The 24,595-nt window shown below is 37.6% G+C and overlaps 2 protein-coding genes and 1 long non-coding RNA gene across 12 annotated transcripts in view; 1 reads left to right on the top strand and 2 right to left on the bottom strand.

Annotated features, from left to right (window-relative positions):
* The window catches only part of gab1 (GRB2-associated binding protein 1), a 77,289-nt gene extending 66,729 nt beyond the window's left edge, over positions 1–10,560 (top strand). For 8 of the 10 annotated variants that reach the window (XM_082163232.1, XM_082163227.1, XM_082163231.1 and 5 more), the window contains 3 exons: positions 288–414; positions 6,506–6,634; positions 8,671–10,560. In XM_082163232.1, coding sequence (XP_082019358.1) covers positions 288–414; positions 6,506–6,634; positions 8,671–8,829 — 415 coding nt within the window. In that variant the 3' untranslated portion in view covers positions 8,830–10,560. Of the gene's footprint in view, positions 1–287; positions 415–5,520; positions 5,597–6,505; positions 6,636–8,670 lie in introns of those variants that run through there. The other 2 variants (XM_082163229.1, XM_082163233.1) reach the window with 2 other exon arrangements.
* LOC309494060 lies at positions 410–5,581 on the bottom strand. Its single transcript, XR_014204202.1, has 2 exons — positions 4,886–5,581; positions 410–4,846 (listed from the first exon to the last, which is right to left on the bottom strand). It is a non-coding gene; the product is annotated as an uncharacterized lncRNA (long non-coding RNA).
* The window catches only part of frem3 (Fras1 related extracellular matrix 3), a 35,141-nt gene continuing 20,422 nt past the window's right edge, over positions 9,877–24,595 (bottom strand). The window contains exons 7-24 of the mRNA XM_082163185.1: positions 23,952–24,101; positions 23,582–23,791; positions 23,238–23,435; positions 22,977–23,141; positions 22,697–22,879; positions 22,369–22,499; positions 20,870–21,028; positions 20,278–20,581; positions 19,969–20,100; positions 19,534–19,865; positions 17,641–17,833; positions 17,383–17,487; positions 14,736–14,863; positions 14,463–14,597; positions 14,149–14,275; positions 13,844–14,031; positions 12,989–13,135; positions 9,877–12,894 (exon numbers count right to left, since the gene is read on the bottom strand). Of these exons, the coding sequence (XP_082019311.1) occupies positions 12,367–12,894; positions 12,989–13,135; positions 13,844–14,031; positions 14,149–14,275; positions 14,463–14,597; positions 14,736–14,863; positions 17,383–17,487; positions 17,641–17,833; positions 19,534–19,865; positions 19,969–20,100; positions 20,278–20,581; positions 20,870–21,028; positions 22,369–22,499; positions 22,697–22,879; positions 22,977–23,141; positions 23,238–23,435; positions 23,582–23,791; positions 23,952–24,101 (3,515 nt within the window). The 3' untranslated portion in view covers positions 9,877–12,366. The remainder of the gene's footprint in view (positions 12,895–12,988; positions 13,136–13,843; positions 14,032–14,148; positions 14,276–14,462; positions 14,598–14,735; positions 14,864–17,382; positions 17,488–17,640; positions 17,834–19,533; positions 19,866–19,968; positions 20,101–20,277; positions 20,582–20,869; positions 21,029–22,368; positions 22,500–22,696; positions 22,880–22,976; positions 23,142–23,237; positions 23,436–23,581; positions 23,792–23,951; positions 24,102–24,595) is intronic.

Genomic DNA, 24,595 nt, shown 5'->3' with positions numbered 1-24,595 from the left:
AATGATGCCATGAATTGTGTTCTTGAATTATTTATTGAGTTAATACATTGATGTAAGTGCCACGTGGCTCATGAATCTGGAAGGCTGTTGAAAGTGCGTGTGTGGATTTTTGTGATTGCCAGTGTGTTTTGGGTTCCACAATATCAGTTAAAGAGGTCCAGCTCAGAACATGCATTAATCCAGACAGCCAGAGTTTTGTGTTGCTGTTCTTTGTCTGTGTGTGTGTGTGTGTGTGTGTGTGTGAGAGAGTGAGCGAGCGGCAGTGTAAATGTTGTCTTGCTGCTCAGCCCCTCTAGGTGTACCACGGCCCCCAGACCGTCCTCGGGGCATAGCACTGCCTCCAGCAGCGACTCCGACGACTGTGATGAGAATTATGTTACCATGCAACACGCTAATATGTCTTCAGATGAACCAGTATGTAAAACAAAAACAAAAAAAACACCACAGCAACTTTTCCACAAAAATATACATTTATTGCTGTCAGAATTGGAATATATTCAGTGTGTATATATGTATATAAAAACTAAAACTTTAGAAGTAAAGTTTGGGGTCGGTATGTTTTTGAAAAAAGTCTCTTTTCACAAAGATGCTCACCAAGGTTGCATTTTTTTTTATCAAAGATACAGTAAAAACAGCAAAATTGTAAAATATTAATATTACTAATATTAATACTGTTTTCTGTTTTAAAGTATTTGAAAGAATTAAAAGAGCCGTTTTATGATGCATGATACTAGTATCGGTATCGTACCCGATACTGCGCTCGTGTACTCGTACTTGTTTTAGGGCTGCACGATTAATCGAAATGAAACCGCATACGATTTGACAAAGGCTGCGATTATTTTCTGCGCAGCTTGTCAGTGCAGCGCGGCTGATCGGTAGTAAATGCTGCTCAATCTGAAAGCCAGAGGGCGCTCTCACACAGACACGCCAAATATGCCCAGCCACAGAGTAGACAACACATGTCATTCCAGGAAATCCCTATGGGCATCATAGTATCACTGTAGCTGTATAAACAGAATATTAAAATTCTTTGATTTGATTTATTAAATGTTGTCTTTTGTTGGACAAGAGGTTCATAAATGAGGTTTAAAAATAATCGCAGCCTTTGCGATTTCATAATCGCATCAGTTAAGCACGATTTCCATGTTAATTGTGATTAATCGTGCAGCCCTAACTTGTACTCATTAAAATGCTCCGATACCAACAATCAATACCACACAGTGTGTACAGTACAATGCTTGCAACAAAGAAACACTGACAACAGAGCAAACAGAGAGCAGAATGGATATATCAAAGGATGATGTCTATGAAGTAAATGTATCAAATTAATAGAATGATAAACAAATTCAATATTTCCACCCTATATAGCTGCTGTCCGCGAGCTGATAAACGAAAGGTGGAGTTGATTGTGCGCTCAGCGACATAGACGTGCAAGCTTGTCGAGTGCACATCCCTTTTTCACTGACGTTGCTGGAAAGTTTGTGGTTCGGTCAGATATGGCAATAGCAAAGAAAGTAAAATGAGGAGCATATTATTAACGTTATCTAACGGTAAAGAGAGGAAGAGGGCTAGCACTTTTGTTGAATGCTCTTGATTGTTGATCATTCACTCAGCGCACATGCATTATTTTATTAAAACTAAATCGTATGTGTAAGTAAAGACATGAACTGTTACGTGATTTGTGTATAATGAGTGGCTCCCTACATTTACATTAAGGCGGTATAGTAATCACATGACGTTTTCAAGAGGTTTTCTGTGTGCAAACATCCGAAGGACGGACCCAGAATGCTGCCTCTCAGACAGCACACAAATATCCCATTAAATAGAGTTCTCTTTCGTGTGGTCTTGTGCTTTAACGGACAAATTCACACAAAATTGTCAAAATGCCCGTATAGGCAAGTATCCTTGTAAAATATAGTCGGTCATGTCTAAAGTAAACTTAAACAGTTAAAAGAAAAAAGCATGTGTAACAGTATTTTGGATATGAGCAGCTCTTAAAGTGACAGCAGCCTAATAAATCTACTGCTGTCTTTGTCCTCAGTGTTAATCTAACAAAAGACAGAGAAAATCACTCGCTGCTCTTGACTGGTTGAGCCCTGTTGGAGCAGCTCAAAATATTGTGCTATTCATTTAAAGATAAAATATGATAGGGCAATAATATGAACAGTGAAAGTAACAGTGGTTCCTACAATACATTTTAACAGGCATAATTAGACATGAAAATAACTGAAATAAATATCTATTGGCTAAGCCAATGCAATGAAAACACAGGTATCGGTATCAGCAAGTACTAAAAATTTAAGTATCGTATCGGACTCGTTCTGGAAAAAGTGGTATCGGTGCATCTCGTATTGTTCAACTGGTCAAAAGTTCAAAAGAACAGCTTTTTTATTTATTTATTTTTAATTTTATTTTTTTATATCGATTTTTGGGTAAAAATTTAAAGAGCTTGACTGTCTCTTTTGATCTGTTTAATGTAAAAATATGAAAAAAGTTTTACTGACCCCAAACTTTTAGACGGGTAAGTAAAATTGATTTGAAAATATGATAGCAACATCAAATGATTCTTAGAATTCTTAGTTTTCTTAAAAAAAAAATCTTCAGATTTGATTTTGAAATAAACATTGTCAATGATTACATTTTTTTTTCTTACATTTAAATTACATTTTTACAATATATATATATATATATATATATATATATATATATATATATATATATATATATATATATATATATATATACAATCTATTCAGTGTTGTTGTTTTTCATTATTAGGGACAAAGGCTAGATTGAGAATTAAAGTTCCCAGAAATCTTAAAGGGGTCATGAATTGAAGAATCAAATGTTCCCTGATCTTTTGACAAATAAGAGGTCTTTGTACTATACAAAATATCATGTAAGTTTCAGAACTCAAAACTTTGTTAGTCCAAAAACAGCTTTTATATATAATAAAAAAAAAGCCTGCCAAAACGACCCGCTTCAAATTTTGTCTCAGTATGACGTCATAGTGCGATCAATGCCTACTTCTACATCATTGCCTCTTTAGCCCCGCCCACCGATTTGTGCATGTAGTAGAGGGTGAGTAAAGGTCCTTGCACACTGAGTCCGAAATTTTTGCATGCGTTTTTTTCATATTCGTGATTCGGTGGCTCTGAATTGTGCAAAAGTTTCAGAGGCAGTGTGCAAGCGTGATTGACATAACGTGAGGTCGTGTTTATTTTTTAACGTGCAAAAATTTCGAATGTGAATTTCGTACTCAGTGTGCAAGGGCCTTAAATAAGACAGCGATGCAAACACAGGATTACTCGAGCAACAAAACAATAGAGATGCCTCCTAGATTCCTAGAACTACAAGATGTTGTGGGAAAACAGTCTTTCCATTGCCTTCCTTGTGATCCAAACATTAGGAAAGCATTGATGAACTTCCAGACCGCGTCAGTAAGACACTGTTTTTTGTTCACTTCATTTTCAGACAGTTCAACTTAAGCTAAACTAAAGATTATGCAGTGCCAACTATATTAGATATGGCAGTACTAATGGTGAACACACAACAATGATTTAACCAGTGTTGTGTGCATCTCATCACATTGTAATTAATTACTGTAATTACTTTTCCCTTGAAAAAGTAAAGTACGGGATTACTCTTAATTTTTCCGTAATTTAATTAGTTACTTCTGATGTAATTCCATTAAATACTATATAGACTATTTAACACATCTATATTAAACATTATTGGATTTCACAGTAAAATGAAACATCTAATGATAAAATGTATGTTTTTAATTAAATACTTGGTGGTGGTGGCGCAATGGATAAGACACATGCCTTTGGTGTGAGAGACCCGGGTTCGAATTCACTGTGAGACACCAATGTGTCCCTGAGCAAGACACTTAACCCCTAGTTGCTCCAGAGGCGTGCGACCTCTGACATATATAGCAATTGTAAGTCGCTTTGTATAAAAGCGTCAGCTAAATGAATAAATGTAAATGTACTTTGGTCAGTTCAAGAATAATTTATTAAAATATTATATTATTTATTTGAAATAATTAAATGAGCAGTTTCGTTTCAATCATTGTATTGCTCAACTGGTCAAGGTTGTTATGGGATTTAGAAAGTAATAAGTAATGCAATACTTTTTAGAGAGTAATTAATTAACAGTAATTTGTTAACCTGTTGAAGATGTAATTAGTAGCCATTTAATACATTTTTTCAAATAACTTACCCAACACTGTTTTTTACCGTGTGTCACTATTGCTTGCCTATTACAGATCGTTTGATATGTATTCACTTTACTTTCACTTCACTGAACAATGACTATATGAACGATTTCGTGTATTCCTAATTCGTTTACACAAAACACCATAATAAGGTATCCTGTCAATTAGAGCTGTGATAACTTCAAGTATTTCAACTTTGTCAAAACCAAGACTACATGTAATACACATAAATGTTTCACAGTTGGCAAATATTTCAACTGAAAACGAGAAACCCTTTTCTGGAGCATATTTGTTTAAACGCTAAATAAATAAATATAAATAAAGATGATTAATTTCCATGCTGTTGCAGTCTGGAGTATCCTTGATATTTGAGGTGTAGGCTCGTTGTCTTCTGATTCGGGATCAGACTCTGGCTCAAACTTGTTTGGCTAAATTTCACCGGTTGCCATTTTTCAACATCAGAGGTTTTCCAAACAATTCCACGTGTAATGGTGGGGACGTTGAAAATTATTTTAATATGCAAAATTGTTACCCAATCATAGCAGTGGGCATTTGTGTCTTGAATGTGGCACGCCTATCAAAACAGAGTGTTTAAAAGAAAGGGTCAAAAACAGGATAGAAAATAGCCTGTTAATTCTAAATTGTTGTTTATGTAAAAAATCTTGCTAACATAAGTGGACCTCAGAGAACATAACATAAAATAAAATAAAAGTTCATGACCCCTTTAATTGGTGGGTGATATTTTGTGATCTGTGAACTGGATAGAAGGACCCCTCGCTGCTTTTTCTACCTTTTCTTTTCTTTTCCCTCCAGGTTTTCTGCTATTTTTGTTGTCTTTCTTCCATTTCTTTTTTGTTTCCTTGGTTTCACCTGAAGGGGCATCTTTGCTGTTCCACTTTCGTGTTTATTAATGTGATTCTTATTTCTATTAATGGACCATTTTCTTGATATGGAGCTTTTTGTGCATGGCTTGTTTTATTTGCTAACATGTTAGCATGTTAGCTGTAAAATAACAAGCAAACAGCTTACAGCTGTGATGTTGATAACACTGCACAGTGTGGCTTTTGATGCACTGGATTCAGCTGCCAAATACTTGGGAAAATATTTTCTCTGCCTCTTTTTCGGTCTCTCATTTTCTACATTCTGTTCCTTGCATTCTTTTGTGCATCCTTTTGTCTGGCTCATCTGTGTTTTGCATTTTTCATTTCTAGTTCCTCTGCTTGCCTTTGCTGTTTGTTTCCTGTTTACTCTTTGATTTTTTTTTCTGCTCCTCCTCTCCTCCTTGTTCCTCTGTTCCGTAGAGAGGAGTCCTTCTACTGTACAGTTCCCATCACTCCTATAAAGAGAGAAGTGTCAGGTCTAGACAAGCTGGATGAGGTGAGCAGGGTTGCAAAAGTAGACTGAACTTAGTTTATGACCTGACAAGTTTTCTTCTTTTTTTCCTATTGGGTATAGAATCATTCATTTCAACATGAGTGAAACCTAATTTGAGTGTAGATGAATTTTAATTACAGTACATGTCCAGTCCATTTTTTTTTTTTTTTTTACCTCAAAGATGAAAATCTTTCTAATCAATATTTTGTTATTGTTTTTTCAATTATTAATTATATCAATAATTACACAGTAATATAATACATAAATTATATCAATTATATACAGTATGCATTATATTAGCAATGCAGTGTTGTTCCCCCTGACAGTCACTTGATGATTTGGTTTGTATTGAGTTAGTAAATAATGCAGAGTGAAATAATGTTTCATATATTTTGAAGAACATGCATGGAAAAACCACATCATGCAATACACACCTAATACATTTGACTCACACCATGGAAAATGTAAGGAAATCATTTTGGAAAGACACTTTTAGAGGTCGGATTGTCATCTGCAGTGGTGGTTTTTCAGCAGAATCCTGTAGAACTAATGGGGCATTATTTTGAATGACTTGGATCATTAATGAATTATTAAGCTCTTAGATCAATTTGAAACAGTTTAGAAAGACCTATTTTTCTCTGCATATTTTGATATGAAGGTAAGCAACTCAGTACTGATTTAATCATCAGAATGAGTGTTGGGTGAATGACCACATGTAGATAGGTAGATTAGAAATGTAAAAAAATCTGACTGTTCACTTACATCACCTAGTAGCATTGTCGTAGATTAATTTACCAATAGTATAAATCTTTTAATAACTAATTCTGATGACCTTTTTGACCATTGACTCGGGTAAACGTTTCATATTCAACCTTTTTTGTAATAATTTTATTTTTATTTTTGATATCTCAGAACATGAAGTTAGGAGCACCAATGAATGCTGATGGAGGTGGGAGTCCCATGGTGAAGCCCAAAGGAGACAAGCAGGTGGAGTACCTGGACCTCGACTTGGACCCTGGGAAATCAACTCCTCCTCGGAAGGTAAGACATGACAAATCATTTCTCACAACTAGACAAACTTTAAAATAAGTTATTAGTGATGGATGTGTTTGTGTGAGGTTTTAATCACCAGGAGTCAGACTACCTCATGCTTTTACTGTCTATAGCTGACAAGCTTAACAATGGGGGGCATAATATACACTCACCTAAAGGATTATTAGGAACACCTGTTCAATTTCTCATTAATGCAATTATCTAATCAACCAATCACATGGCAGTTGCTTCAATGCATTTAGGGGTGTGGTCCTGGTCAAGACAATCTCCTGAACTCCAAACTGAATGTCAGAATGGGAAAGAAAGGTGATTTAAGCAATTTTGAGCATGGCATGGTTGTTGGTGCCAGACGGGCCGGTCTGAGTATTTCACAGTCTGCTCAGTTACTGGGATTTTCACGCACAACCATTTCTAGGATTTACAAAGAATGGTGTGAAAAGGGAAAAACATCCAGTATGCGGCAGTCCTGTGGGCGAAAATGCCTTGTTGATGCTAGAGGTCAGAGGAGAATGGGCAGACTGATTCAAGCTGATAGAAGAGCAACTTTGACTGAAATAACCACTCGTTACAACCGAGGTATGCAGCAAAGCATTTGTGAAGCCACAACACGCACAACCTTGAGGCGGATGGGCTACAACAGCAGAAGACCCCACCGGGTACCACTTATCTCCACTACAAATAGGAAAAAGAGGCTACAATTTGCACGAGCTCACCAAAATTGGACAGTTGAAGACTGGAAAAATGTTGCCTGGTCTGATGAGTCTCGATTTCTGTTGAGACATTCAGACGGTAGAGTCAGAATTTGGCGTAAACAGAATGAGAACATGGATCCATCATGCCTTGTTACCACTGTGCAGGCTGGTGGTGGTGGTGTAATGGTGTGGGGGATGTTTTCTTGGCACACTTTAGGCCCCTTAGTGCCAATTGGGCATCGTTTAAATGCCACGGCCTACCTGAGCATTGTTTCTGACCATGTCCATCCCTTTATGACCACCATGTACCCATCCTCTGATGGCTACTTCCAGCAGGATAATGCACCATGTCACAAAGCTCGAATCATTTCAAATTGGTTTCTTGAACATGACAATGAGTTCACTGTACTAAAATGGCCCCCACAGTCACCAGATCTCAACCCAATAGAGCATCTTTGGGATGTGGTGGAACGGGAGCTTCGTGCCCTGGATGTGCATCCCACAAATCTCCATCAACTGCAAGATGCTATCCTATCAATATGGGACAACATTTCTAAAGAATGCTTTCAGCACCTTGTTGAATCAATGCCACGTAGAATTAAGGCAGTTCTGAAGGTGAAAGGGGGTCAAACACAGTATTAGTATGGTGTTCCAAATAATCCTTTAGGTGAGTGTATGTTGACACCAGTGCTATTATCCCCAGGCTCTATGATTATACACCTACTATAGCTTTTTTTTATCATTATATAGCAGGAATAAAATCTGCTCTTTTGTCAGCTTGATGGAATATGGTCATTCTCTGGCCTTTTTTATTAACAAAGTCTATTATACACCAGTTGAGGATTATTGTTTCTCCCATCGTTCTCTGCAGACAAGAGACTGTAATGAGTGGCAGCTGTTACATAATTTCCCCTAATTTCTAGCTTTTTTAAATAATGTAATTATCCCTACTCCTTTTATTTAAAAAGTTATATATTAATATTTACTAATTAAACTACAACAATGTCATGTAATGTCAAGTATTATTTAGTTATGTTAAGTTAAATATCCAATCCAATATCATCCGATTACTGATATTGTATCGATATATTGTACAAAATTCTTTACATTTCCAATGAATTATTCATTAATAAAGTGTGTATATATATATATATATATATATATATATATATATATATATATATATTTTATGAAAAAGTCAGTTCTATACATTACTGATATTGGAGAAAAGAATCGTAGCATATTTTTTTATTTTAGTATCAACTCGCAATCCAAGCACTGGTATTTTTGGCAAGACCGGTTTTGACTGTCTGTCATATCTTCACCTTCCAGAAGAAGAGTAACGGGACTGGTATTTCAGCATCAGATGAGCGGGTGGACTATGTGGTGGTGGATCAGCAGAGAACGCAAGCACTGAAGAGCACACGAGAGGCCTGGAGTGACGGACGGCAGTCGACGGAGACAGACACCCCCAGCAAAGGGCCCAAATGACACCCACCTCTTTCCTCTTTTCTGCTTGGTCAGGACTCGTGGGAGGCCGAGGAATGGAGGATGTTTGATTTTAGATACAGGTGTGTGACAGCGACTAGGTCACAGCTCCCAGATCAGCTAGTTTACACTGCTTCCTGCTAGACGACAGCACCCACGCAGGGGAGAGCTGATCCGAGGGATCCTCATGTATAAGCTGACAGACTCGAAGTAAGATGGACAGAACAGGGGCTGAAGGACTCACAATGCCTTATTGGCTGAAAGCCCAGTAAATATTGCGCTAACAGAGCAGCATTATTCGTACTATAAAGATACACACTGCCCCTCCCTCACCCATCCACTCAGACAGCTTCTGATTCATGGATATCGTTTTTCCCCCATCGAGGTGTTAAAGCACATTATTCCATGGGCTCGGGGTGCATCAGGTCTGTTGAATTTGTCAGTTGTTTTTGTTCTGTTTTCACAATGTTCCATGTTCACAAATCTGCCAAGGTGGGTTTTTAAGGATGTGTTTTAGGAGGCCAAATTTTGTTTAAATTTTTTTGGGTGTATATAGTTCCACGATAATCTGAAACCTTTAGACATCGAGGTTTTACTTGTTTTCCAATTGTTTTATTCTTTTGGGCCTCAAGTGTAATTCGGTAGTGCAATCAAAAGGTTTTGAGTTGCTTGAACCGTGAATCTACTTAGGTGAAAGAGTTAGTTTGTTTGAAAATTATTTTCGTTTGCATGTAAGACAGCAGGCAGACTGTATAGTGTTATGTACATGAATAAAAGTGTCCTTTATTTGTATCTAATATCTAGTATGTTAAGGCTAAGGTGTGGATTCTGCAGGATAGAAGTCTACACGGTCTGAGATGGTATCAGAAACTATGAAATGTTATTGGTGGAATCAGGAACTGTGATAGTTTTTAACAGAGAAGAGAATTCTCTAAGTTTTTGTGTGTTTTATGTTTTTGGTTTTATTTTCTCTCCTTTGTTTTCAAGCAAGGTATCAATTTACAGAAAGCGCCGAGGTCAGGTACTCACTGAAAGGTTTAACAGAGTTTGTTTATTTTATTTTATTTTGCAGCCATAGATGACGTCTTTAGTGTTGCAGTTCGTATGTTCTCATAGAAACCTTTTTGAAATTGCTTACGACGCAAGATATTATTACAAAGGCTTTGTGCTGTATGAGATGCCTTCATAGAGGGGAGGAAAAGCCGGTCAAGTAGTTTCAGGAATTTTATTTTGTTTCTGCATTCTCTGTGTGACTGCTCTATCAATGCATTTTATTGCCACTTCGATAATTTATTTCAGATGGAGTTCCACAACTCTTGGAAACTAACTGCCTTACCATTGCAACTTTTTTTGAATGTTGTAAATATGATCCGTTCAGTGATTTTTAGCTCAAGTCAGAATACATCTATACAGAATACATCAGCATAGAACTTTACTGTGTGTGTAAAATAAAATAGCTTTACTAACTACCATTCTTAAGCCAAGAAGACACTTGAAGTGTTGCAACACCGTTGGTGGCTTCTGCTGTATATATCAATAGGCTTTCCAAGCATGTCTTTTGATTCAAAGCTGTGCCTATATTGTTTCCCTTCTACTCAAATCATTTTTTTCTTTTCTTTGAGCCCCCAGACCCTGATGCTTTATATCTTTTTTTTAATGAATCTGAAAGAAATGTACATTTTAAAATAAACTCAATAAAAATGATACTTCAGGAGATTACTGCTGACATTGCAACTAATGGAATCTGTGATGATTTGTTTTCAGAACTGTAATTTCAATGGCATTGAACTTTATGGGTTAATATTACACTCTAAATGAACGGTGTCCTGATGGATATCGGTCCCTGTAAGTGAGCCTCAACTGCAACCACAAGTCTTTTATCAATGCACTTGGTTTGCACTTGGAATTAGACACAGGAACATGTTACATGTTAAATGACAGAAATTCAACTTTTCACAGGTTATAGAAGTAGGCATTTATATTTTAAACACTTAACAGGCACTTTATAATGAAACAAGTATCTTAACAGAATTCCTTTCATCAGCAATAAAGAAACAAAAAGAAATTAAACAATTCTCAAAAACATATTCTGTTTTTTAAAAACACAATGCTAATTGTGTATTAGCTGACATCATTTAAATCTGTTGGGTTTCAAACTTTTTTTTTGTGTGTGTTATTTGGTGTTAGTGATTTCCATTATAAGGTGAGATTTAAATGACAAAATGTTGGCTGGTTTGTGTCTGACAATTAAATTTTAATACATTGAAAAATAACTAACATTAAACCATAAATTGAAAGAATTATCACCAACTGGGAAGCCACAAAATAAAATGGATAAACTAAAATGCTAGTATCAGTTTAAAATTATAATTTGAATATTCAGAATTCTTTGCTTCTATTTTGTAAATCTGTAATGATTTTTTTTTAACATGAAGAAAAAGAAAAAAAAAACATTATGTACGTGTGGTTCACAAGTTTTCAAGTTTTATCAGGGTGTATTTTATCATGTTCTACCTTTTGTAACATGTAACACCAGTCTCTCCTTTTTCAGATAAAGAATAGGCAACTATGTACACATTGAAGTAATGTGTGATTCTGAACCACATTTTAACATCCTGAAAATGTATAAAAATAAGTACATTCTGAATAGTTATGAACTTGAACTTCACGCTCCCTTTGCATAGCAACACATCGATCATGTGGGAACGCTGGCCTGTGCTCTTGTACACAGCAGTTCATGTCATGGAACATATAAAAATAGATACATTTATTACATAAATGTTCAAAGACGCCAGTTCTTGCATCTTTCAATTTGCTAAAATCTCTCACACACACACATTCAGAGGAAGAACTGTTACATATCGAATGAAATTAAAATGGACTGATTAAATAAAATGAAAATAAAAGACACTATGATCCTGAACATTTAAATTGCCTGGGTAACTGCTGAGATTGCAGTTTTTGGCTATTGATCCTCAACATATGCCATTCATGCTGGGGGTAAATTTACCATTACATATGTCTATATTTTTCTATTTATTTATACAAGTAGTTGTGGAGTTTTTTGTTTTAGTTTTTTGGGGGAAAAAATCAAATGGGTTGATTTAATATAATGGAGCAGTATTTGTTAAATTTGCTGATAATTTGAGTTTGACAAAAGCTGAAGCACAGATTCACTCTGTTTGTCTGAGCGGGTTTTCTGTGGCCAATTCTGGTTCACAGATCTAGCCTACTGATTGGAGCACGCTAAAATAAAATTAGTACTACGAAGCTCAAACTTAATCTTAAGAGAAAGGCAACAAGCAACCTCCTTTTGTTTGACCAGGTTGTATAAGGAGTCTTGGAGTTAAGATGACTTCATTGAAACTGTGAAACCTTTCACAAAAAAAAAAAAAAAAGCCATATATTGGATGGTGTCATTTGGCTTTAGATCTCAAAATATTTCCGTCTCCATAACTTCAGCTGCTTCTTGACAAGAAAGCACCATGGTGAGAGTAAGTTTTGGCATGTCTTAAATTACATGCCAGGAACAGGGATGGTTTAAACCTCAGAGCTGTCCACATTGTGTCTTGTGGGCTTCTTGTTGTATGCTGTGCAAGACGAAGAGGAATAAGGTGGGTACTTTTTCTCTTTCCGCTTGCGTCGCATCAAGAGAACCACCAGAACTACAACCAGGCATACCAACAGGATGAGGCCAGCCACCCCGAGCAATGTGGACATGCCAGCGGGAAGAGAAAAATCTGAACCAGGCCCTTTACCCAGGCTCCCCTCCACCAGGGGGTGCTCTAGGCCAGTCTCACGACCCCATGGCTGGCTCACCCGGAGTCGGTTTGAGCGGTCGATGGTGATATGCTGAATGTTGGTGCCTCGGTTATTCTCAGCACCGATGTCAAAAGCTTCTGGGTCGGGAACTGCACGACGATTACGGGATTGGGTGCCAGGGTCAGCTACGGCGGAGGATATAGCGTGGTGGTACTCAAGGCTTCTTTTACCAATGCCTCGGTTGGCATTCTCTCTAGAACGGAGGGTGTAGATGGTGTGGATGAACCATTCCCGGCCAGCAGCGACCTGAGAAATTAAACATTCTTTCTTAATATTCTAAATGAAAATTGGGCATCTTTGGGTTTCTCACTATTGTTATAAAACACAGTGAGTCTCTGACCTGGAAGAGGGGAGATGATGACAGGGTGAAACCATCTGATCCAGTTTGTCTGACCAAAGGCAGGGCTTCAGGGTTATCCAAAGCCAAGCTGGCATCAAACTGGACATTTCCAAAAGTGGTGGCCTGAGTTTCTGGCTGGGCTTTGTCCTTAAGTTCAAAGACCAACATGTTAATTGGTGATAAACAAAATGTATTTAACATGCAGTTACATACAATTACTTGAAAACACCCAATCTATGACGAGCATGTTTTTAATGTCAAATTTTCAAGGTGACACATCTATCATATAATAATAATAATAATAATAATAAAATAAAATAAATTAAATTATCTTTTATTATTATTCCTTTGAAAAAAACATCAAAACTGCTTCAAGGCTTATTAATATTTGAAAAACTTTTGTCTGACATATCAAAATCCTATGGTGCAACCTACATACAAAAATATGCAGAAAAACACCCCCCAAAAGAGGAAATTATATCATAGAGGAACTGCAGTCCTTCACGACCATGCCAAGCTCAATAAGTTTATAATATAATATAATATAATATAATATAATATAATATAATATAATATAATATAATATAATATAATATAATTAATTTGGCCTTGACAAGGCAAGTTTAGTTCAGATTGTAAATGTCCAACTACCCAAAGTATTATGTTAAAAAAGGGTAAAACCAGGAGGATTTTAAGAAAACATTTTTTGGGAAACCACATACAATTTTTGAAGACATTAAATTTATAAAATGGTATAAGCATTTTCATTGACTATTAAAAGAGGAAGATCCACATAGAGGTAGGATTCACATTCACAATGAATGTTTGTGTGAAAGGTAAAAAAAAATCATATACCAGGATCTTGAGTCTGTAAAGCAGGGATGGGGCATCAGCCAGGCATCCATACTCTTTATTTGTAGGGTTGTACTTTGGCACATAGCCATCCGCACCAGTACAAAGGAACACTTTCTCTATGCTGCAGGAGAAAGAATCACCCAGGTTCTGCACTGGGTCCACCATCACACGCCCAAAGATCTTAGAACCTAGAGGAGAACCAATTTGATTCAATTAGTTTTACACTCAATACAGGGACTGAATGAATAATGAATTGAAACTAAATTAAAATAATTATATTATTAATGTTCTTGGATGTCTATTACCTTCCATGAAGGCAGTGTCTGTGTCCTCTCCAAAGCCCATGGAGCCATCAGACAGCCACAGCTCCTTCTTCGACAGCAGGAACATCTGTGTGTTCAGACTATACTCTGCTGCTACAGGGTCACTCACCTGAGAAACAGCACAACACCAGCAGGTGTTTATGCATCATGTATATGTATATTCATTCGTTGTGATTGACAGGATTAGACGAACATTCTGTTACCTTATAGTAGGTCTGTAGTTGAATTAATAAGAAACATGTCAAATGCATTACTCTCCTAATGTAAAGGTAGTAAATGAAGAAGCTGAAACCAACCTGCTGGAAGCGGATGTCCATGTCGAAGGTGAGGGGCTCCCTCGGGTGGCACACAGGGGGTATGCTGAACTCTCCATTAGGTGAAGCGCTACATGGAATCATCTTCACAGTATAGGTGCCGGAATAGTCTCTCACCTATATGCACATACAGTCAGTTTACCTCTTTAATATTCATAAAATGTATAACCAACATCCATGAATTGTATGACTGACAATATGTAAATGAAATAAAAGGTAAAAAAATAAAAGAAATAAAAATGGGACTAAACTTACAGCAAAGTCAGAAACAAAGCTCCATTGTTGCATGGGCTGGTTGTAAGTGGGCTCAGTTCTGACCAGGGAGAGAGTGAATGTGAGTCCAGGGTGGTCCGCTGACATTACCATAGAGGACAGAGTGGTTCCTGAAAGCCAATACACATCCCAGACATGTCAAATTCCAAATAAACATAACTTCAGAAAAAAATCAAAAATCAAAACCAGTTTGATTTTAGTAACATTTATATAAAATAATATTCACACATTTAAAGATACTGTACCTGATATGTTTTTTCTTCTATTTGGGCAAAATGGTTTAAACCCCAAATAATATACTCTAAAAGCAATCATCTGTGAAAAAAACAGGCTTTATGATGCCATCTACTGTTTATTATAGAGGATTGTAATAGATGAGAAGCTCGTTCCAGGGACGGAAAGTCTTGGCCAATCACATTCTCAGGAAAAAGGGGGTTACGCATATTGAACTCAGGGACAACATTTATAAAATGAGCGAGTACATAATGAATCCATTTTCCAAACCATAAGACTTTTGTCTTATCCTGAATCATACGGTCCACCAATAATAAGGGTTAATATTCAGACTATTTTAGACTGGTTCGGGTCGTACTGCTGCGGAGTAGCCCAATACCTGCGTGACTTGTCATAGACGTAAACATAGAGAAGTAGCTCCGGCTACAATGTTATTCCGCAAGACGCATGCAGTTATGTTTATTAACCGCTAGAGCGCCAAAAGTTAAGGACTGCGGCTTTAATAATTTACTCTATAAAAATGTTAGATCTATTATTATTGTTATTATTATTTCGTAATTTTCTATCTACACAAATCCATTTTTTTTTATCTACAGAAATCATATATCTTGCCAGTGTGTAACTCATCGACCAATCACAGAGGCCACGCCCGAATAAAGCTACTACCCCGTGACTAATATGAAGCGGAGAAGATAAGATAAACGTAAACAGATATACATTTGTGCTGACTGACGAAGAATTCACCATCTTTAGTTTGGAAGAATAGAGGACACTAGGACATCCGTGAGAAATGCATCGCAATGAGGTAATTTTGAAGTGGTTCGTGTCCACAAAAATGTCTAAGTACATTTGACTAACTCCAAAACAAACCCGATCCTAACCTAATGATTACGTTTAAACTTTAAAGTAACAGTTAATGTTACATTTACAAGCAGAGTGATAAGAGCTCAGATAAATAACTGAGACTACAGCCATATTCGCACTGGATTAGTATTATCTGGGGACCTCGTGTGATTTAGAAATTACCCAGCCACATCTGAATTTCGTGTGGCGCATTCGCACGGGATAGGTGAAGCCTGTGATTTTACCAGGATTTTACTCGACTGACTGACTTATCTCCCGGATATGATGCTGTCAATAGGCTATTGCTTATTGCTTATTATAGGTATTGTCGTTATTATAGGTCTAGCTGTATGATATGTCATAAACAGAAGAATGTTCCTTCCCAGCTGGCATTTTAACGTAGAGTCAGCGTTGAATCAACGTCAGGTGTCAGTGTTGGATAACCGTTGGATTTTGTCATGGTTGTAAAAATAATGTTGATTTGACGTACAACTCAAATTTTATTTATATTTCTATGTTGAATCCATAGTGAGTTAACAACACCATTTCAACCATTTGGTGTTCAACGTTGTTTTGACGTTGAATTAATGTTTTTTCATAAACTGACATTATTTCAACCACATTTAAACGTTTAAGGTCAGTCGAATGCCAGCTGGGTTACCACATGCTGCTATACATGTCATCCATCTCCATCTAATCATTCTTTTTGTGTTTGCTCTTCTGATGGTTTTCAGCTTTCTCTTTCTGCAAATTGTATTGCTAGTATGTATCATGGTGTATAGCGATATGACCCAGCACCCAAAATACTATCAAAACACTTCAACGCAGCCTCCATTCTTCTAGATAGATGGATAAAAAAGCGCACTTGAAACAAAAACCTTGAAAAAAATTATAAACGACCCGCCAAATCACAGAGATGCCGATTCGCACGGGACTAATATTATCACAGGAGACAGGACCTCGGTGTTCGGCGAAATATGTAAGGTCATTTGCGGGGAATTTTTTTTACTTTACAAATTACAGACATGGCCGATTCGCACGGGATTAAGATCACAAACAACCTCCGCAATTATTACAAATTACTAGAGGTCACCAGGTAATACTTATCCCGTGCGAATAGGGCTAAAGATAATTTATAACAACCTATGATGTGTGTTCATATCATGGAGTCCAGTCCATATACTGAGTTAGTAAAAGGGAATGCCAAAATATGCTACAGACAGGCTATAAAATGTACAAACATATCTAACTGAATTTTGGTAAACAATCCAACACCAATTTATTTTTTATTACCGTTAATGGGAACTAGAAATGGAGAAAAAAGTTTTGAGGGATTAATGTCACCAGTAGAGGGCAGTAAAGGTTTGTCAGGACTCAGGAGGGTATTGACAGAGGAAGTTTACTGTCGTTTTACTGTTTGTTTACTGTCGCAGTCTAGGCCGACTGTAGCTTGTAGATTTATCTCTTTGGGGCAGAGTTTGACAACACAGTGGAAGAGAGTTAAAGGATTGCCTGTGGGCAATGTGTGGGTCTGTATCCATCTGCACATTACCTGGGTGAGACATGACAAACTGTCCCCTAAACCGAGCCTCAGTCTTGAAGTTGACAACAAGACGTCCTTCATCATTTATTCTCATGCTGGTGGGATACATGGCACCTATAAAAATAATCACACAAATAAAAACATCAGACAGGTAACTGTCATTAGCATTAATTAAATTAATTTGTATTCATGTCTATTTGAATTCACCATGTGTACAAATTTCTGATGCATGGCGTCCAATATGTCATTATGGCATATCTATACTACCTTGTAGCTCAGCCTCTGGTGGGCTTCCAATACCATCTTGCCATAAGATGGCAGTGTCATACACAAAGGTGAGCCGCAGCTCAGAACGTAGGTCAAAATGTTGCCAGCCACCAACCGCGACGGGAGAGTGAAAGACATAAGACACAAACAGAGGCACCCGCAGGGTTACATAGGACTGAACCAGATTCAGCACCTACGGACACATGGACAGAAAAAACACCAAATGTAGCCAAACATTTTGACAAGTAGTTTAATCAAGTATAATGTTTCAAAATATTTCTATTTCAAATAAATCCTGTTCTTTCTAGTCATTAAAGAATCCTGAGAAAAATTCAATTTCTACAGAAATATTAAACAGCACAACTTAGGGGTGTAACGATATTCGAACCGAACCGAAAAACCGCGATACACCACCCACGATACGAATCGCGATACTCTCATGGCGTACCGAACACGCCCGCCCCGCCCCCTGCTGCCCCGCCCCCTGCTGTCCCGGCTCATTGGACCTCATGTCTTATGTGTACACAACGAATACAGCGTTGCCTAACCACCATTAACCACATTTAATCGCAATAAGCTCAGTGTTTTGTTACATTCGATAATAAGCAAGGTGTAATCTTTCAAATTCTGTCTATTTGATGACGAAATTCAAACATTAAATGTCGTTTTGGCGCTCTTTGATGTGGCGTGACAGATCACCGTAGGCTACTAGGCTCCTCATTTCAAGCGGCAGCGCGGAGCGCGAGTAAACGCGATTCTCTTCCTCAGTTACAGAATAAACATGAATGGACACCTGAAGGTATGTTGAAAGATACAGTATACTTACTGAAAGGCATCATAACTCGTGTAATCGCTCAGTCAGTGTTTCAACAGCGGAAATATGTCAATAAAACGCTTCTTTTTTCACATAGCTTTATTTACCTCAGGCAAGTCATTCAGTGTCCACAGCTTGTTGGTTTGCTAAGGAAATGAACTCTTGCACTAAATAAATGCACTATATTAGCCTATATATTATATTTTACTTAACCTGTTAATGACATCTTGATTATTTTATGTATGTTTAAAATATCTGTCATGAAAATGACAGCAACTGTGTAAATTATTATATTTCAATAATAAATTAGAGTAAAAACATATGTTAATGTAAAAACTGCCTTATGTGCAGTTTACATGTTTTCATACAATTTGTTACTTGAGTGTTGATTATTATTATATCTAAAAATAAATAGCAACTGAATTTAGGCTAAAAGTCTTGGCTCTGTTGTTAAGCTTTAATGTTATAGTAATGTGCAAGTAAGGGCTCCTATATAGTTTACAGCATTAGCAGATAATTAGTTTTATCCTTGCGAAACGTTTACTTGTAATTGAATTAATTTAAAGACAAGGACACAATTTGTTAATTAAATTATCTGTTTAAAAACAAAAACAATTTTAGCTTTCTAAACCCCCCACTCCACCTAAATGAACCGAACCGAACCGAACCGAGACGTCAAAACCGTGGGACGTACCGAACCGTCAGTTTTGTGTATCGTTACACCCCTAGCACAACTGTTTTAAACTGTTTTAAGAAATGTTTCTTAAGCGCCAAATCAGCATATTAGAATGATTTCTGACGGATCATGTGACACTAAAGACTGGAGAAATGACTGCGGAAAAATCAGCTCTGCCATTTACATTTTAAAATAAATATGAATGGAAAACAATTATTTTTTTTTATTTTTTTTATTCTTATATATTTTCAATGATTTCACAGTATTACTGTATTTTTAAATGTGGCATAAGTGTCTTCTTTCAAAGACATTAAAACAATCTTATCGACCCCAAACTTTTTGAATGAACTTTAAATGAGCATAGCTTTGAATGATTTCTCCTGAAATCTGATTCCTGAAATACCTGTCCATCTGTGCCAATCGATCCCCCACAGTCATTCAGCAGCTCTGACATGTCGTAGTAGCTACTGAACTCCCACAGACATGCCTCGAGGTTAAGGTTGCGGTAGAATCGAAGGGAATTGGTGCTACGCATGGCCACGCTGTACTGGTACGGTGAAGTCTCGCCAATAATTTCTGGGTTCTTTGTGGCGTCGGTGATAAAACCATGTGCTGTTTGGATCTCGTTGAAATCCAAGAGGTTAGAGCAGCGGTGGTTTCCTACTCGTGTGCCATCTGGACTAAGGGTTAGCTCAAAGTTTGAAAGGGGACGTGTGGAGATAACAGGCAGCATGCCTGAGGAAAAACAATGCAGTTTAATATCCTGGATTTTGTATACATTTTGATTGATATTTGCTTACTCAATATTGCATTGTTTGTGATGGAGGTGGTCACTCACCATCCATGTGCGGCATAGTAACAGTGAGTTTGATCAGATTGGGGTAGTCAGGGTCATCTGGGCCAGTGTAACGGATTTTAGCTGAGAACGGTTCAGCACCCACTGTTCCAGGTATACGAGGCTGACACAGGCCTAAGGATAGCAGACACCTTGATTTAACTTTCAAAACTATTCATTTTCCTAGACACCCCAGAAAACAGTAAAACAAACCAACATACAAACAAAACCTTGTGCTTTGTTGAATTTAGTATTAGTAATTCTTGAAGAATTGAGCAGCAGTCCAAATTGTGGTAGTTACAATAGCCTCACCCTCCTCTCGGCTGATGACCACAATGGGCGAACTGAGCTCCAGCCCAGCATCTCCATTGGCGTTGAAGGCTCGGGCGGCACACTGTACACGGGAACCAGCCTGGAAGTAGATGGAGTCCAAAGTGATGGACTTAGTGTTAGTGAAGAAGGTGTTGGTATCCACTTCGCGCATGGGGCTGGTGACTCCATCCGGCCCACTGGGGGCACTAACCATCCAGCGGTACTGAGTTAGTGTGTCATTGATGTTCTCCACTGAACAAATGGAGCCAGTCTTGTCAAAGTCAAAGTATTTGGGGTTGCAGGCCTGATGGAACACAGACACAAGAAAACAATAAGAATTATAAAAGTTTTTTTTGGAAGAATGAGAGACTAAACTTGCAGATATAGTTTCCACCCCTAATGATATTTGGAGACAACATTCAATTACTGTTTCAATTACTTCATTAAGACCATCTCCCTTTTTGCAAGGTGTATTTGTACTGTTTCTTTATTTGCCATACTCTTAATATGGTAAATGAAAGGGAAACGGTAAGAATAAAATGAAACAAATCTCAAAAAGTGATTGACTGAGAACATCATTGGCATCACTCACCGTGACACACACAACAGGATAGCCAGTTTGAGGGTGGGGATTGTCTTTAGCCCGAATCGTATCATCATACAGCAACAACGACACCACCTGAGGCACTGCTGGGAAGGTGACATCAGCCACACTATTCATCTCTTCGATGTACACAATAGCCTTACTCATCTACAGAAAGTAGGAGAGGAAGAAAACAACCATTTAGACTATCAATACAAATTTTAGGAACAATAGAGTTTGTAAAACATACAATAATGTAAGCAGCAGTAAAAAGACCATCCACTCACTGTGGACCTTTTTTTTTTTTTTCAAGTATGTAATTGACGTGTTTTATGCCAAAATGTTGCAATTTTCTTCTTATTTTCTACTTAAGAATAAAGTTATTCCTAAAAACATTTCTTCAAAAAATTCTTCTTTTTTTAAAGAATTAGAACTGCCATAAAATCAAACAACGCCTAAGACTGGATTTTTTTTTAAGAAGAAAAAAAATTTTCTTAAGGAAATATTTGAGAACTTATTAAGATACAAGAATTGTACTTATATATAATATAGCCTAGTACTCGTCTAAGTAGTACAGCTCTATGCACATTTTAAATGTTCAGTCAGAGACATGGCTTGATGTGTGATGTTTATGTGCATGTGACCCAAGTTCAAACTCTCTTCTCAATTTCATTTCCTGCCGTCTCTCAGGCTGTCATTGTCAATAAGATAGCAAAAAGCACCCCAAAATGGCTTTAAGGCCTTGACTGTGGATTGTGTACATGTTCAATAGGGCTGCACAATTAATCGAAATGAAACCGCACGCGATTTGGCAAAGGCTGCGATTATTTGCAGTGCAGCGCGGCTGATCGGTAGTAAATGCTGTTCCATCTGAAAGCCAGAGGGCGCTCTCACACAGACACGCCAAATATGCCCCGCCACAGAAGTAAGACAATTTCCTGTCATTCCAGGAAATCCCTATGGGCATCATAGTATCACTGTAGCTATATAAACAGAATATTCAAATGCTTTGCTTGATTTATTAAATGTTGTCTTTTGTTGGACAAGAGGTTCATAAATGCTTCTCATGTTTGGAAAGATGTTTGACGTGTGTTGCTTTTTCAAATGTTATAAGCGACTCAAACTCGCAGTGCTTTCAGATGGAGCAGCATTTACTACGGATCACAGAGCCGTACGTCACTGACAAGCTGCGCTTTAAAAATAATCGCAGCCTTTGCGATTTCATAATCGCAATAATCCAAATCGGTTTAAGCGTGACTTCATGTTAATTGCGATTAATCATGCAACCCTAATGTTCAATGTATAACACTGTTTAGGTCACTGTGACCATTGAGGCCCATTTACATAATACAGACTTCTCTGAAAGAGATTGGAGACAGCGATTGGCTCTTGCTGACAGAGGCAGCTGCTGCTTGGCTATTTTAGCAAGAGAGGCACGTTAGCGTGTGTCTATGCAAGTGTGCGAATTGGCGTCTTTGGGGGTATTTTTAGAGATGATGGTCTCTGACCTGTGTCTCAGCCACCATATACTCGTCAGGCTTCATGTGAACAGTGAAAGCCTCACGGATCTCTCTTTGTCCATCATACAGAACCTGGATCTCCACCACATGCTCTGTCTCACCCTCCTTAAATTCCACATCTGTAGGGACATACAAACAAAGATGTACAGAGAGGAATTAGATAATCGTTCTGGTTATCTGTTACTGTAATTGTATCAGATATCCGCTCCTTTTGTTCAGGATTTTCCATACTTTATTGATCACGTTAAAATGATTTGCGCTAGTATGGCATCTCATGGGATTTATATTTTGTAGCCTTCGCAAGTCTTCTGCTGACCTTGAGAAAGGGGATTGTAGTCCTCTCCTGATGTTGCAGAGCCGTCCTTGGTGTGAATTCTCACCACAGAGACCTTGGAGGTGTCACCCTGACGCAGCACAGGAATCTTCACTACAGCAATCTCTCCAGGAAGTTGTGGCTCTCTAACACTGTATTTGATCTCAGCAAACCTGATGATGGACTCTGAAGTGGAGAAGTAGTTTTGTTTTCTGTGAGATAAGCTCATCAAGAACATAATGCTGATGTTTGTCAAAAATAAAGAGGAAAAAAAGATACTCACTATCCTTATGGTCAGTGATGGTGACCAGAGCTTCTTTTTGTTCTCCTACTGAAGCTCCATATGGTGATTTGCTCTTAGCTGTCCCCAAAACCAAGCGGAACTCCTCATCCTCTTCATGAACCGTGTCATCCACTAAAGTCACAACACATGGCTTCTCAATCTCCCCTGTAAACAAATAGATACAAAAGATGAGCAAATCATGCAGACATGAATGAAAGGCTGGTCAAGGAACATGTAAAAAAAAAAAAAAAAGAGAAGGACCTGGTAGGAACACGATGATGGATGCGTCAGTATTGGGTCGTTCATCATAATCCATCATGACTTGGGCAGATCCCTGGCGAGTGTAACAGAGGACTGTGGACCTATGACTAATGTCGCCACTGCGGTACACCATCGCCTTCACCTCTCCATCAGCCTCATCCACCTTGTACTCTTCCTCCCTAAACTGGACTTTGGGTACTGCAGAAATACCCAGCAGTTAAAAATAGCCAGCATCACTCATCAGGGTGTTTCAGTTATCTGCAGTTTAATGTCCTCTGAAACTTAAAAAAAAACTGATAGGTATTTATTTATTTTTCATAGATTTGTTTGAATCCTTTACTCACAGTCTGTGACAGTGTCATTAATAGTGATGACAGTTTTGCTAGGCTCTCCAAGGACTGCATTCATGGGCATACGCAGCACCAGCTCAAACGTCTCTGGCCCCTCCAGCTCTGGCTGGCCCAGGTCATCGAGAATAGTCACACGGAAAGTCTGCATGGTCACACCTGGAGCAAAGTCCAGGTTACGGCTGATTCCCACATAATCTAGACCCGCTGGACGGGAGAGGAAAGGGTGGGGGAGATATAGTATGCAGATGAACATTTCAAATAAATGAAAATTACTGATTAATTATTACCTGAAATATTTTATTTTATTTGACCAAAAATTAAGATATCAGCAATTGTTGTTTTTAACAACTCTGACACTCTTTACCTTCTGCTGAAACAGGGTCACTCTTCCTGGAACGGACTGTGACGGTGGCTGTCTTTGAAAGGTCAGTTCCAGTCCTCCACACTTTCACCTCCACATAACCATCACTCTCATCCACCGTGTACTCGGTCTCCCCAAAATAGAAAGATGGCTCTGTACCAAAGGGATTTTTATTTTTTTATTATCATTTTATTTAACCTGAACCATCTATGTAAAAAAAAGTGTACATTAGAATTTAATGAACTTAAGAATTTGATGTTTTTTTGTTGTTGTTGTTGTTGCTTTAATGACAACAGAACTTAGGCTAATATACCTCCACAAGTTGGCACAAAACCTGATAATCCATGTCATCTAGGAAACCAGTTATAAATAAGTCCTAACAATTGTTTTCAAATAGAAATCACCAGACTGTATAAACGAGATGTCAAAGCAGTCACACAAGACTTACCCATGTTTATTAAAAGGAGATTTGCCTATTTTTTTTTTTTATTAGTATTATTTTTTACTCTTTATGATTGTAAAACTCATTTTATTTGAATGTCCTGCTTTAAATGATAATAGGCAATGTTTTTTATCCAGAAAGTTAATTATGGACGTTTTTGTTTTAAATATCAAATTGAAAGATTTTATATAACTGTTTTTGTTAT

Source organism: Leuciscus leuciscus, assembly GCF_965113295.1.
Source record: "Leuciscus leuciscus genome assembly, chromosome: 3".
In the NCBI taxonomy this organism is placed as follows: domain Eukaryota; kingdom Metazoa; phylum Chordata; class Actinopteri; order Cypriniformes; family Leuciscidae; genus Leuciscus; species Leuciscus leuciscus.
The sequence above is the reverse complement of the archived record's forward strand: the minus strand, read 5'-3'. Positions and strand labels throughout refer to the sequence as shown.